Here is a 16,308-nt window from a genome sequence, read left to right as displayed (position 1 = left end):
CAACCCATTCTGCCTCCCAGGTACACAGATTTTATTTGCGTACCGATTTCTAATTTTTGGGGTAGTAAAATCACACCCTTTTAGTAAGTTTGAATGCTTAATGTACACGTGTCTGTGACTGATACACAAATCCCAATAGCTATTGTCTGACGCATGGAAATCCCAGCCATGACAATCCCCCACACAACGGGAGATTAGACTAACTATAGTCTGTATCCGTAAGATAGTCTGCCCAACTAAAAATAGGTTACAGTCAGAATTATATAGTGATTATTTTATGCTCACATCGCATACAATAACGATCAACGTGTACACATCACATTATAGCCATTACAAGTTTTGAAATTAAATAGTAAATAGTATAGTGATTCAAGGGGACCACTGTCATTACAAGCTCCCATCATTACAATGTGCATCATTGTTATGCCCTGAAGTAAAGTATTAGTTAAAATATACAAAGTACTTTATTCAAAGTCCTATGGTACATTTAATTGTTACCAAATTTAATGGGGTTGCGTTAGAACCTATTCATAACAATACGTGTCACGTGTGTTAAACTGACCAATGAGACTTCATCTGAACGAAACTTACCTGACCAGTTACGAATGAAAGTTCTAATATCGCGATGCAGACATATGGCATAATGTGGATATTGATGGATGCTTTTCTGGACAAAGGTAAACTTCTTGATATCATTGGTGCATTTTTGTCGGCTGCAGTGTTGATATTAGCATTTTGTTTCTCATGTATTTGTTGTAGTATGGAAAAGAAGCCTTCGAAGCAAGAGAGACAATACAGACTGTCTCAGTCCTTGAACCATATTATTTTTCCTACAGCCTTGGCCTCCCTGCTATTTAAAGCTCTATAGGAGTAAGTCTAGATTTCCCTTCTCTGGTCTCCAGAGGCTCCTTTTCATGGAGTTATTAGTTACAATCAAAACACTGAATGAATATCCTATAACACATTGACATCTACGTGTAAATTATTATTCCGTCCTGCGATTATGTCTAAGATTTTTAAAGTGTTCAAAAGCATTTTTTTGAAAAAGCTAAGATTAGTGGCCAAAAATATTGAAAACTAGTTCTGTTTCCTTTTTATCGTCACGCATTCAGTCAAGAGGGGATGAAATTAAACTTCAAGACACTTAGTGTCGTGAACGTAATAAACAAGCTTAACATAGTTTCTAACCAACATGTTAAATATTAAAGCGTTTCATCAATTCCCTAACGGACAAATTCAGTCATTTTGCAAAATGACTATTACAGATTACACGCAATCTCAGGTCTGCAACGTTCAGGTGAAATCATTACTTTTTGTTACAACAAAGACCATTTGGCGAAAAAAAACCAGCCTGCCACAAGTCAATCGCCAGTTTCCTTGTCATTCCAAGACCAAAGTATATGTGTTCTTTGTTAGTCAATGCTCTTATTCTCTCTAGTATGCTTACGGCCAGTCCAGCGTAAATCGTAAAAGAGTAGAAATGTCTGTGATACTATGTGGGTGTACATGGAACCAAAAAAACCCAAAAAAACAAAACAAAACAAAACAAAGCAAAAAAAAACAGCAACAAAGCAACAAATTTGCACGACTAATACTTACCGCTTAGTCTCTGATTGATTATAACAAATAAACCCATTTAAACTGAAAAGTCCCAAGCCTGAACCAGGGGAAATCTAGACTTGCCTCATTCAGGGCTTGTCATTGCAGGAAGGGTTTTGTTGTCAGGAACATAATATGGTCTTTAACTGTGAGACAGGCGAAATTGGAAATCACTACCCCTTCAAATAGCTACTGGCGTACAATGATGTTGAATACTTTAATGGGCAACGGTAATGACACTCTTTAAAACAAATGCACATAAATTAAACACAATCAGTGCAAATTTGTTACACGAAAATATCGTAATGACATAACTGCCAAAGAGTTCATATTATTTGTTCGAAGCCCAAATTCAGTGATGAGGTTTTACAACCATGGTATACATACTGATGAAGTGTGAAAATGGCCGAAGTAATGGTGATCGGATCAGTGAGTGCTCACCAGGACCAGACGTCTAATGTTCCTGATCAAAGGCTCCAGTAAGACTCGTTCTTCTCAGGTGCACATGCGTGAAGTCGATGGGGTGGCGTCGGTGACCTTCACGTGACCCCATGTACGCATGCATGTAAGATAAGGTAACGTGTTGGGATCGGTGTGTTCTCTGAAATGCCGCTCTTTAGATTACGCAATCATTAGGATTGGAGTCCGCTCTGGGACAGACTCCGGAGCACGTTAACTAAGTGTTTCTGATAAATTAGAATTTTTAAAGGACATTGTTCAGTTTCCATTGTCTCAATAAACCTCAGGGTCTATAGGTTTATGTCCTCAAGATTACGTTGTAAGTACATGTATGAAGTAGAAACACCTATCCCATTAGCGAATTCCATTTCATACACACCTTGATCTTGTCCAAGAGACTGACATGTTAAGAAGCGAGACATACAGGCACTTTCGTAAAAGTATAACACAGCTGTATACATGTTCAAACATAACGGTAGAAGCGAGACATACAGGCACTTTCGTAAAGCATTCAGCTTCCTGGAGTGGAGGACAGTGGTTGGTTTGTTTGTGGGTTTGTTGTTTAACGTCTATTAACGTTATTAGAAGGATTAAATGAGCATTCAGCTTCCAGGAGTAGAGGACAGTGGTTGGTTTGTTGTTTAACGTCTTTTAACGTTAACAGAAGGATTAAATGAGCATTCAGCTTCCAGGAGTAGAGGACAGTGGTTGGTTTGTTGTTTAACGTATTTTAACGTTAAAAGAAGGATTAAATGAGCATTCAGCTTCCAGGAGTAGAGGACAGTGGTTGGTTTGTTGTTTAACGTCTTTTAACGTTAACAGAAGGATTAAATGAGCATTCAGCTTCCAGGAGTAGAGGACAGTGGTTGGTTTGTTGTTTTACGTCTATTAACGTTAATAGAAGGATTAAATGAGCATTCAGCTTCCAGGAGTAGAGGACAGTGGTTGGTTTGTTGTTTAACGTCGCACTCAGCAATATTCTAGCTAAATTATACCTGTCATAAATTCATTAACTGACCATCAAGTGAATGATGACAAATAACACGTGTACGTTTATACCATCAAACGCGAGTTACAGCAAGGAAGGTGTAATCTCTGTGTCGCATGCAGCCTGAAAACACTTATGGGTCGAAACTATTTTGAGGATAACAACGGAACTTCGTTGTTACATAAGAAATACATGCTGTGTACTTTGGTAAATAGTTGTCGTTTTTAGTTTTAAAATTCAAATAAATCAACTGTGTGTTTTTATTGTCATAAATAATAAACCAGTGTAGCTACCATAGCTACCAAAATTTATGTATGATCACTAGCTCGGCCAACCCTCAAAACTATCTAAACATAAAGTTTTGCAATCTTTCGGACTTGTATGAAAGAAATGACTTGCTACGTGCCTGCAGAGATCATATTTTCACATGACATCATTAAATATCGAGGTAAAAAACACAGAAATAGGATCAAATTGATAAGAATGAAGATTTTTATGGATATCAACTTCTTTATGAGAGAACACAACGTTTCGGAGTTAATGCTTACTCCTTCATCAGGTGATAGAGAAAGGGATACAGAGGTGTATTTATATGTACAGGTAAAACAATAACAAAGTAACAAGTGGAATGAGTTAACGAAAGCTAGTATAAACAAGCACTGATAGGAAGCCGATAGTTAAGATAACAATGATGGAAGCCAATGGTGATGCATTACAGTTGATTGGATATGTTTACATAACACAGATACGGGGTAAGTACGATGTACATGATGGGGGATAAGGATGGAAGCCAATGGTGATACATTACGCATGATAGGATGATCATCAGGATTTTCACTTCTAAATGACATTCAAAGACAGGATCAAATTGGATCAGTCACTATACCATCCAAGCATCCGGAAAAAAAAATACACTGCTGGGATATTTTGTTACAATAAGACAAGGAATACCATGGATATTTTTAAATAATGGTATATGATGGGCATCCGGCCTCCTTTTCTTAGGGTGAAGAAATTCTGCTAATCTGGACAGGAGCCCATTTCCTTCGTCCATCACGGTCGAAGGAGCGGGCGCTGACCAATGTGCGGTTTGATTTCGTAATTAGACCGTTGGCGAGACACATTATTCGCTCCGCATCAGTGCCCCTTTAAGGTTTATTCATTCAGATCTAGGTCATTCGTGCTTCTAGTTTTTTCCCCTGTTGAGCGATAGCAAGGAATCCAGGTACAATCAGTTCTTTGAAACAGTCCGCGTGTTCTAAAACATAGGCAATAAGTATTTTTCTCTCCATAGACTTCTCTGGCTTAATAGTACTAGGCAATACCACTTATGAACCCTGCAATACCGGCAATATATCGTTGTTTAAATATTTCCATGTATTTATAAAACAATGCATTTCTGACATGTTTTATGCCTGTTAACTTTTGACGCTCATCTGTGCTGCTTTAATAAAGAGTCCCTTTTCCAACTTACGGATTCGGATCGATGAGCTGAAGAGATCTCTGTCAACAGAAAAAATGATCTTATTGATTCTGTTATTCGTGTCGGTCAATATAGCCCAGTGCTTAGCAACACCTGTCCACAGCCGTTTCATGTGTCTCTATCAACATATAGGTTTGGCGCATATTTCCCTAGAACCACTTCATCAGAATAGACAAGACCACTGATAGAGTCGCCAACACAAGACACGCCAATTCCTCGTGGACGAGATGTAGATATTTAATGACAGTGGAGATGAAATACATCCCTGTTTGACGCCTTGTCTCACAAAAAAGACTGTGTGGGAGCGGTTTAAAAACACAGTACAAAAAGTGAGCTTGCATGCTGATACCCCATGATAAAATGTTTATACAGCAACTGTTATTCTCTCAGAATACCAGACCCTGAATTGATTCACACAACACGAAACCTCTTTTTCCATTGGCCAGTGACTTGTTCGTGCTGCTTTTATGTGTTTGACGCCGAAACACTGACCTGGGCCAAGATTTTCGAAGCTCTCTTAGCGCTAAGATAGTCATTAGCATTAACTTATGACGATCTTAGCTCAAAGAGAGCTTCGAAAATCTGGGACGAATATTCCAACTGTATGAGGGCCACCTGCAAATGGTAGTCCTAGTACAGACAAACCAGTGAACAATATTATGAGCAAAGTTTACCCAAAGAGTGCGATGACACGCAATCGACGAGGTCATTGATGTTGATACTCAACCCTTTAGCCGACCAAATTAACCTTTGAAATACGCTGAACAAAACTCCAGAATGAGTGAGTTTAGTTTTACCCAACTTTTATAAATATTCCAGCAATATCACCGTGAGGGGTACCAGAAATGGACTTCACACATTGTACCAATATAGAGAATCGAATCCGGATCTTCTACGTGACGGGCGAACGCTTGACCCACCAGGCTACGCCACCGCCCCACAAAATTCCAGAAAAGAATAACACTGAAACATTGTACCAAAAATGGTTTTGTATGTTCTCAGCTCGTCAGAGTCGATGGAAAATATATTCAGAATGTCTATAATATTTTATATAGATAGGAGGGCCTCCACTCAGTCTAAGTAGTGATGCCGGTGTAAGTGTTATAGTTGAGTCTATGTAATTAATGTCGGTCATACACTTTATGGCCGTGGAGTCATTACGCAATTTTGCAATGAAGCACATTCGTTCGACCGCGTCGTCCATTGTTAAAAAACACCCATCTGAAGAACGTAGCACAAAGAGCGCTATCCTGTTTAAATATCCGACTTGGAACTCGTCAGTTATTGATCATTGGTATGTTGTATTCATTCTCTGAGAGGACGTAGAACATTAAAGCTGTCACGAAACGGGACTCGGTTAAACTCCACACAACGGGTACATAAAATCAGACCCTGGGTGGGAGTACGCACAACAACACTGACGACCAAACTGTCTTGTTAGGAGATAAGGTATGTCGCTTCAGAAGTATGAACAATTATTCATTGATTATATTTTAAAGTCAGTATTTCGTTTCGTATAACTCAAGGCCCTATAGTCCTTTCTTCATTGACTGCAAGGTGAATGTCTGTTTTTCGTAGTGTTCGACCATATAGCTTTGAAATGTACGATTTAATGGTGACGGGGTGGTACAGTGGACAGTTATTCCCAGGATATTTCCAATTCAAATCTTTCATGTGGGTACAGTATATCATTTTCTTGTGTACCCTGACGATTCCGCTGGAAATTCCATGAATGGTAGATATCTCACTAACATTTGCAAATATAGATAACGAAATCCGAATTCATAAGAAATGTCTCTTTGATGGCCCGTCCATGCTGCGATCATGTGTTTACCACGCTAACACTACACGTGTTCAAAACGTGGCGGGAAGGTTGTAGATTGGTAACGCCATGACTCAACGACAACGTTGTCACAACGTAAGTATTACGTCAATTTTACATCACGTCACAACGTAATAAAGACGTTGCAAATTTACGTTAAGGAAACGTTATGCTTTGGGCTCGTCACAGCGTTATAACAGAGTTTCTCAAAACTTGCTGTCATGAGAGTTGTCCGTAAAACTTTTGGACTTTGAGATTCTTTCTTTCACTATTCAGCGACGACCTCAGAAAACACACGACCAAAACAATACGCAAATTGATGAACAAACTTTAAAGTGAAATTTTGCTTTGCTTCTTTTGTACTGTTCACTGCAGGGAAACTATTCAGCCATTAACGTGAAATAAAACGTGAGACAACGTAACACACGTTAGCATCCAATAACTTTAACCTTGTGTCGACGTAGGTGTCGACGTAGGTGTCGACGTAGGTGTCCGCGAATAGGCACCTCTAAGAAACAAGTCAGTTGCGTCCAAGAAATCACACATAGAACATATGCTTCTTGTTCTTCCGTCACCACTCCACAGATGCTCAAATATGATGATTTCAACAGGTTTACCGTCGAACGTATGAAAGCTTTCCGGTGTCCCGAGGTGTTGTAGCCTAGATCAAACAACTTATCAGCAAATATCACATGACGCCCTCTTATAATTTTGACATTTTACCCAAACCTAATGTACATGGACAACCACCCACCCACCCACCCAGTCAGTCAGTCAGTCAGTCAGTCAGCCAGTCAGTCAGTCAGTCGAACAAGAGATACCAGAGACCCCTAGTACCGGTACGCTTATAATGGCTGTGTGGTACAAACACGTTTGCGTTTTAACAGTTCATGGTGTATAAACGTAGCAATAATATGGAGCTGCACATTTTCGGTTGACAGTAGTAAACAGAATTTGTAAAATGTGGGACAAGACGTATACTCAGATGGTACATAACACCTTCTTAGATCTTCATACTGGGGGCAGATCAAAAGGACATGATATCCATCATGAGTATCAGTAATCAGTATCAGTATCAGTAATCAGTATCAGTAATCAGTATCAGTATCAGTATCAGTATCAGTATCAGTATCCCTGTCACACGTTTTGCAGGATTGGTTCTTAACAGCGTGACATATTCTTTCAAAGTACATGAAGTCATAATAACCACATCGAAACTGCGATAACAATGCTCTTAATTTCCTTACATATACAACTGATAGATACTTTTGACATATAAAATGTTATTTAAACAAAGAACCAAAGTAAACCCTTTCCAGTTTGAACAATTCTGGTCCACTCTTGCTGGAAGCAATCCTTAGATCATTAATGAACAATGGACAAAAAGTCTCTAGGATCCTCAACTCCCTGTCCGAACCATGCATATAAAAGACCAAGATGGAACGATGTATTTTAACAAACATAGCCCAGTTATCCTTATTTCTAGCCCCACTTGCATTTTCGACCAAACACAACAGCATCGTATAGGTTTTTAAGGGATAGCTGTGAGGACGGACTGAGATTACTCTCAGCCAATATAAGATGGAACGTTTGAAACTGAAGTGCCAAGATATAGATTGGTTATCTTCCCATTCTCTTAATACAGTATCACTAGTTGTAGATCTGCGGATGTCCAGAAAACGTTTACATGCTTGCAACTGATTTTTTTCAATGCAATTAAATCTTTGATTACCCCATATCAGAACCATACATAGAATTGGCAGAATACAATAACATCTTTTGTCAAAGATTTACAGATATGGTTCCTATGAAGGATTTTCAAACTTAAAGAACTACGCTGAACACTTATGAGGGCCTTCATAGCTTTAACAGCTTTAACAGCTTTAACAGGGATTTCAGGTAAATGACATGCAAAGGTATTTGTATGATAATGAAACTTTAGCCGCGGCCAATTTGCAAATCTACTTTTCCGTTATAGAAAGTCTGTTTAAATGCAGCAGTACTTGTCTTGTTTAAATTTACTTGGAGACTCGGTGTTTCGTACAATTTTCTAAGAATATCAATTTGCTTAGGGAGTTCAGTCGAACAACGTTATCATCAAATAAACGAAGGGGCAGCTCGAGTTAGTCAGGTAATAACTGAACCCCATTTGTACAACTGGACATGATTTCCACCAATTCATTAATGATACATGAGAACAGGAACGGACAAAGAACACAACCTTGCCATACCCCTAGAGCACATGAAACTACTTCTGTGTTTCCGTTATCCGATGTACGCACATACGCGTTAACGTTTTGGTACACAGACAAAGCTTTATCCATTTTTATCTTTTCGAATAGATACCAGAGCCTTCGTCTGTTGACAGAATCGAACGCTTTTGAAAATCCACAAAACCAGCATTTAGACTTTTCCACCCTTCTTTGAGAGGTATTGCCTGATAAGGGCATGTAAGGCAGAGATATGATGAATGGTAGAGCATCCTGATCTGAAACCAGCTTGTTCCTCTTTAATTGCATTGCAGCAGTCAGATCAGACTACAAGTCTATTGTTTAAGATACATGTATTACTAATTTGTCAAATGCACCGAGAAGTGATATGGCATGGTAATTTGCAGGTAAAGTTTTATCCCCGTTTTCATAAAGTGGGATAATGATAGCTTTGGACCAGGACAAAGGGAACTCTCCTTTATTATACTGAGTATTGAATATAATTTCCAGAAAAGAGAGTCGAAAATCTGCTGAGGATTTAAACAATTCGCCAATTACGTAATTCATCCGCAGTCGCTGTATTTGTTTGAGCCTGGTAATAGTGGTGTATATTTCAGCTATACTAATTGGTGAATCACAACCATCAGGGGCTTGCAAGTCACACTGACTGAACAAGATGTAATCATCGAACGACGAATTGTTTCTACAATGAGAAAAAAACATCATTTCACCTACTGTTGCTTTTATTGCTGTGTGCCTTGCATTTAAGGAAAGGAAGGGATTGGTCGGGAAGGAGTGCTGCTCTGAAATAAAGGTAAGTACATGTAACAGAGATGATACGTTTTCCAGACTTATGCCAAAACAACTATCAAACAGTCAACCTCGAAACAAGATTTGAACTGACTTTATTTAGTTGGGAAAAACGCCGACGAGGTAATCTCGTGTAAATGTAACACAACAGCGCGATTTATAGCTTGAGATATAGGGAACTTCACATTTATGACAAATGTCCGAAGACTACGCACAATGTCAATCAATACCCATAGCGACCCCGTATTTACAAACACAGACACTGTCGTGTTTGAGAAAAACGTTAACATTAGAACCAGTTCCACTGAATGACAATATTTTTGCATTAACGCCATCCGCAGGTTGCCTTGTTTATCCTGCCTGAACATTTATCAAACAGACAGATATTCTATTTTCTCACATATGCATAAGCAAAAACCTCGATAAAATAGTAATTTATACGTAAGTTGTGTCACAGTACCTCTCTTGTGCTGTGATACCAAACACACTGACTGATTTATACAGATGAAACCATTTGCATAACATAACACGCGTTTTCCGCGTCACAATAATAAAACACACAAAACAAGGTTGATGGTAAAAATATTCCTCGCGTCAAAAACAGATACGCCTCAATGTGTGACAGGTTTGTGAGTGTTAGTCTTTCCAATTTGTATTTCATTGTCCGACAGGTATATAAAGTTGGATATTCCAATTGTTTCTCATTTATATAACCTTGTATATAATCTTGCATATACCTTAGACGTTTCCATCATAACCCATTGTCTGACAGGTCAATAAAGTTTGAAAGTCCAACTGTAATACATTGTCAGGACTTATCATCAATGTTAAGTACATGTGGGAGAAAGGCTACTACAACATCTACACTCCTCACTCACTATATGCCCCAAACAAACTCACTTGAAAGGAACCAGAAAGGGGATCAGATGGAGAGGAATAGTCTTAAGTCTTATTGTGTTATTACAACGGTATGGGAATTAATGAGTCTTGATAATCCCACAAACGAAGATGGGCTATGGTATCATTTCCCTTTCAGAGGGCCTAGGGGACACCTCACCGTGGCTACACTATTGTTCCAGGAACTAATTGGGGAGGAGAGAGGGAGGAAGTGGTGGTTGGTGGTGGGATGGTGTTGATTTAGAGATGCTAAGTTCTTTTCTGTGAACTTGGTGAGTTTGTTTTTTAGTTGCCTTTACAAATATTTCCCCAAAATCATGGCGGGAACACCAGAAGTAGGTTTCACAGATGGTATCCATGTAGGGAATCGAACTCGAGTCTTCAGCATGAGTTTAACCACTAGGCACAAAGATGATTTTTCCATTGACAACCAAACATTTTTTATAATGCAGGACAACAGAAAGCTGGACAACAATGACGCTGAATACGCTGCTGATTCAGCTGTGGATAGTTCTGTGTCCCACTCTAGAAGCTGGAGAAGTAAACATCACCGGGAATATCACCTCAATGATCCTTCGTTACGAGGAAATGTATTGTGGTTCGACCTGCTACAACACATCGTCATCTTCCATCTTTGAAGACATCTTGGAATCTACTCCGTCAACAAACATGCCTCATCCTTTTCCAAATGAAACTTTTCCTCCTGATACTCCTGAACCTTCTTGCAGCACTTGTTTTTGTGATTCCGAGTGCAGAAGCTTTGGTGACTGTTGTTCCGATCTGTATATTGGTAAGGGGGACCAGTCATTTCAGTGTGAGGAAATCTACTCGGGAACAGGAGAATCAGACACATTATTTCTCGTTGCAAACTGTACGCCTGGGCATGAAAACTACTCGGAGGAAGTTTCCCGTAAATGCACGACGCCAAACCGGCTGAAGCACGACGAAGAGGTGTTGGTATCTTTAAACAGAGAAAATCAGACTTCCCTAACGTTCCGAAATAAGTATTGCGCCCAGTGTCATGGATATAAGGACCTTCAAACATGGACCGTTGATGTATCTTGTACGGATTTACCAGAAGAGGTAAACGATGTTTCCGACCCGGCGGTCATCTTTGCGAGGCTTCAGAACTCATACTCGTGCATGGTTGGCCAACGCAAACCCAGAAATATATCAACTCGGTCATGTACAGTCCTCGAACTGATATCAGAATGCAATGTCACGGGTATCTGGCAAGAATATAATTCAGACATTGAGGCTGCTTGTCATGCGTACACACATGTCTTCAGGGATTATTACCGGAATGTATTCTGCTATATTTGTAACGAGAACGAAATACGGCAGTTGTCCATGAGTCCTATGATAGATTATGAGTTCATTTCATTCGTTTCATTTGCTGCAATACTTCAGTTTGAGGACGAAAGTGGCGGAACGTCATCGTCCGGGGAAGAATGTTCTAAAAGGGAATATGATGACATATTCACCGTAAGTAGGGCCATGTTTTGTTTGTTTGTTGTTTAGTGCCACACTCAGCAATAATCCTGCTTTATGGCGGTGGTCTGTAAATAATCGAGCCTGGACCAGTCAGTGCAGTGATCGACACCACGAGCATCGATCTACGCAATGTGTAAGCCCCTTTTCTGGTGTTCCCCGCCGTGATACGTGATATTGCTGGAATATTACCAAAAGCGGCGTAAAACCACATTCACTTACACAGTTTAAATGAAGTTTTTTGTTTCTATCAGAATGATGCATATGTATTTAGCGTTGGTCTACCAGTACGCTAAATATGTCGGGCCCTTTGTTATCCGGACGCCCCTTATAACTCGGCGTAACGGTCCGTGCCAGTTCACAGGATGTCCTTAACGTTTATGATGCATACTTTTAATAGTATGTAATCTGGTTTCTGTCCGTACAAGCGGTTTAAGTGTCATTGAAGTTTATTGTAACACTCATAATGTTTGTTTCGGTTTCTGAATATCTTTTTTTAAGACGCGTGTTGAAACTGGTACTCAAAACTCGCGTGACTGACGAATAAGGGCTTGTCATAAATATTTCCTCACGCTATTTCCTTGGATTGCAATATTGCATTGTTTGTATGAGATTAAACGGTCGATTAAATGGTTTGGTGATCAGCATGCTGACTTGGTTGACACCTGCCATCGTATCCCCTTCCTAGATCGATGCTCATGCTGTCGATCACTGGAATGTTTGGTCAAGACTCGATAATTTACATCTCACCGCCAAATAGTTAGAATACTGCTGTGTGCGGCGTTAAGCAGCAAATTCCGAAACGATTTTACGATAATCGTCGGTTCAGACTGTACCTATCACACATGCACAAGCGCGTGCGTACAGATCTTTCAGTCCGACAACAAAATCAGAGGGACTGATTTCACAATTCTCCGCTCGCGTCTGGGGGCGCGTTGTCCAGTAAAGCGGATATAGTTACTGAATTAAGTTTCGTTTCATCTAAAACTCGTCCGGATTTTTACCGATATCCGGGGTCCGAGTAAACTGGGCTCGATTGTACCTCGAATTCAACTGCCTGGGACATTTAGTCTTATTTAGTTCTCGCAGGGGTTAACAATAGAGAACTCAACACACGTAAGGCACCAGACGTATAATTGCATTCAATCAAAGTCCAGGAATATATTCGAAACTAATATTTTTGAGAATACGGTATTTAATGAAATATGGGACGTGCATTAAACGTTACCTAATATTTACAGTTTCCCCTTTTATATTTTCAGAGCAGGTGTCTCGCTATACTGTGTCCATCGTTTTACCAACTGTATCAGAAAGAATGCACATTTCCAACGGGCATGGTCGACCGTGATATGCCCCTGTACTATGTGGTCAAGTTGCACCTCATTCCGACAGACACCGACAATCTTCACCTGGGAAATAGCACCTTGGACCTGTTGTCTAGAGGACTTCGGGATTATTACGGACAGCAAGCGACACTTAACAGATGGTACCTTGACAAGTTCATTGTTAGTTTGTACAGGGACAACTCATCTACCGCCGATGGAACAACGAACGAAGAACACACCCATGCCCAACTTGGGGAAAATGATGCAGTTGCAAGTGACGACGGTCACGAGAACATTTCACTTTCACCAGATCAGTACAGTATCTCCAGAATAGACATTGATTTATACGCAACCTATTCAAGTGAAGATTATGCCAATTTCTTTGAAAGCTTATCAAATCTGCTTTTTGAAGAATTTTCTGTTTCTGTTGAGGGTCGTAATTTCTCCTTTCGAGCTGTTTATACCTCAATGCTGCCGCTGGTACACTATATTAAAAATCCCCCGGAGTTTGTCTTTCAGGGTGAAAATTTTAGTTATCTTATTGATTTTAGACCATTCTCCCTAAAGTACGTAAAAAGGAACTGTGCACAGGTTTTGTATTCTCAGTCAGATTACACACTCATTTCGAACAACAGTGTCCTGCTTAAAGAAAATGTTTTGATATCAGAGGAAAATTTTACCCTTACAGAAGATTTGGGTGTTTTGGTATGTCTCTCAACAGTGGAAGAACTCAGGAGCAGATACGAAGATCGCATAAAGGAAATGCAATCGAGTATTGAGCAAGGGTATGACGTCCTAACCATTTTAACTGCTGTCTGCTTAGTCTTTAGTATGTTCTTCTTGTTCCTATCGTTTCTTGTTTACGTCTTGGTACCAGAGTTACGAACCTTGCCAGGTTACAATTTGATGTTTTTGATAAGTTCCCTTTTCCTCGCACAGGGACTTTTTCTTTTTGGCGCAGGCGCAGTTAGCAATCACGTGATATGCAAAATACTCGGCGTAATGATACACTATTTTTGGATGGTCACCTTTGCATGGATGAATGTCTGCACATTCCACGTTTTTCGTGTGTTTCGAAATATTTTGTCATCCGTTAAACTGTCAAATGACAAAAGAATAGTTTTACTGAAATATGGAACATTTTCGTACGTTGTGCCAGCTGGTGTTGTTACCATTACCATTTTGGTGAATTATTTCTTGTCTGGAATGTCCACCATTGGATACAGTGACAGTCAAGCATCCTGTTTCCTGAACCCTGGCGTTATCACTCTAGTAGCGTTCGGTATCCCCGCTGTCGTTACGGTCGTATGTACGGGGACGTTCTTCGCATGCACAGTCGTAGCTCTTAGACGGGCTTCCACTGATCGGGCCAGTGTAGGGAAGAAAGAAACACATGCAATCCTTAATTTGGTGAAGCTATCGTCTGCCACCGGTCTCTCGTGGGTGTTTGGTCTTTTGGGGTCATTGTTTTCGATTGAAGCATTTAAATACGCGTTTGTGGTCCTTGCAGCTGGGCAGGGTGTTCTCATCTTCTTGAGCTTTGTGTTCAACAAGCGTGTCTTTAAATTGGTTCTTGTTCGTTGTCGTCCAAAACGAGACAGGTCAACTTCGTATACTGTATCTGGGACGTCGAACACGTCATCCGGTTCAGCCATAACCTCAAAGTAGGGCGTGGTAAGTCATATGTTAATCAACATCACTTCACTATTTGCAATTGCCTCGTTTGAACCGCATTCAGAAGACACGACGCTGAATCGGTCCTTCAGTGAGATCACATTCACGAGGGGAGGCAGACTCTGGAGATGTTACACTGGGATAGCGAGGGTGTATTGTGCTGTATTAAGACTAGTGAGTTGGTGCACCCATGGAACGTCATCTTCAGCAACCCATGCTTGTAAGAGGCGACGTACGAGTCCGGATGGTCATGTTTGCTTACTTGGTTAATATATGTTATCGTTTCTGTTTTGCATAAATCATGTCAATCACCGGATTGTCTTTCTCGGACGCCATTATTTACTGGCCGCAGTCACATAGTGGTAATAATGCTGAGTCCTGTGTTAAACAACAACAACAACAACAACACGTGGTGGGTACACCACCTTGAACACCTTTCCCCTTATATAACGGTATCTCGCTATGCCACGATCACCGGTTTCTGTAGTATCAAGGGGGCATAACTCTTGACTGCAAGCTGCAAGATGACAAACTGGTCCAGCTGTGTCCCGTATGTTAGGATGTATTTCTTTAGATAACCAGTGAATCATTACTCCAACTATGCTATTCAATCAACCAATGTTATATTCGGAAGTGTAGACCTTCTAGCCCATATCTCACAATTGACTTAGATTCATAATAATAGAGTCATGGCAAACATATTGTGGTACAAGCATACAATTTCGCAATAATAGATATCATAAATACAGAAATATGTTGTTTAAATCTGTACATGCATTATGAATCGGTCATATATACAATAAATATCACAACATATTTGAATACAAATTATGCTGATAATTATGTAAATCATAAATTATCTAAATTGCATTCTTTCTCTCACTTTTGATGGCAAAACTGTAATATGTATGTGCTGCAGATTTTCATGTCTAATTTCCATTGTTTCATGTTGATTATTGTATTATTATTGTTATGGTAGTTGTATCCATATATACTGAACAAAATAAGTTAAGGATATTGGTATTTCAATGACTGATATTTTATCAGCATGTCAATGAATGCATAAATCATTATTCATAATTTCAAAATTGACATATATCCCTAACTATTTTTGTCTAGTATAGATTTTTTTCTGTAAGCTTCGTTTAATGGACAGGTAAATATGAAATGACATTTATCTTCAGTGACGTAGATATGCTATATTCTGTAGTGTGTATTAAATTCGTCTTCTGGTTAACCTGGTTATGGGTTCTGCTTTGTTCAGCTCCGTTTGTACCGAAGCGTAGCGCAGCATACACCGGGAACCAGGTTGTACACATGTATAGCGTGTAGATGTCATCAGTTTCATGTAAGTAAGCTTCTATGTGTCCAAGACACTTTGTATGAAAATGAAAATAGTATTGCAAGTTTGTTGTCCATTTTGATATTTTCCTGAGAAGTAGATGAATTTTGATCGATTGAAATACAGTAAAATTGAAGTAAAATGTGCTTCATTTTCGCGTCAAAGCGTTACATCCTGCTTTTTACATCCTGAAAAGCTTTGATTGGTA

At 39.6% G+C, this 16,308-nt stretch overlaps 1 protein-coding gene across 1 annotated transcript; it reads left to right on the top strand.

Annotated features, from left to right (window-relative positions):
• Nucleotides 1–10,742: 10,742 nt before the first annotated feature.
• LOC137295266 (uncharacterized) lies at nt 10,743–14,752 on the top strand. The gene is made up of 2 exons (XM_067826583.1): nt 10,743–11,753; nt 13,022–14,752. The coding sequence occupies exons 1-2, from the start codon at nt 10,743–10,745 to the stop codon at nt 14,750–14,752; spliced, it is 2,742 nt and encodes a 913-aa protein (XP_067682684.1).
• The last annotated feature ends 1,556 nt before the right edge of the window (nt 14,753–16,308 follow it).

Source organism: Haliotis asinina, chromosome 8 (assembly GCF_037392515.1).
Source record: "Haliotis asinina isolate JCU_RB_2024 chromosome 8, JCU_Hal_asi_v2, whole genome shotgun sequence".
Taxonomy (NCBI): domain Eukaryota; kingdom Metazoa; phylum Mollusca; class Gastropoda; order Lepetellida; family Haliotidae; genus Haliotis; species Haliotis asinina.
Note: the sequence above shows the minus strand (reverse complement) of the source record. Positions and strands in the feature narration are given on the sequence as shown.

Bases quoted from the DNA above. Each gene is read 5' to 3' on its own strand.
- LOC137295266 (XM_067826583.1), top strand. From the start codon at position 10,743: ATGACGCTGAATACGCTGCTGATTCAGCTGTGGATAGTTCTGTGTCCC. The intron at 11,754-13,021 runs GTAAGTAGGGCC...TTATATTTTCAG, and splicing joins AATATGATGACATATTCACC to AGCAGGTGTCTCGCTATACT.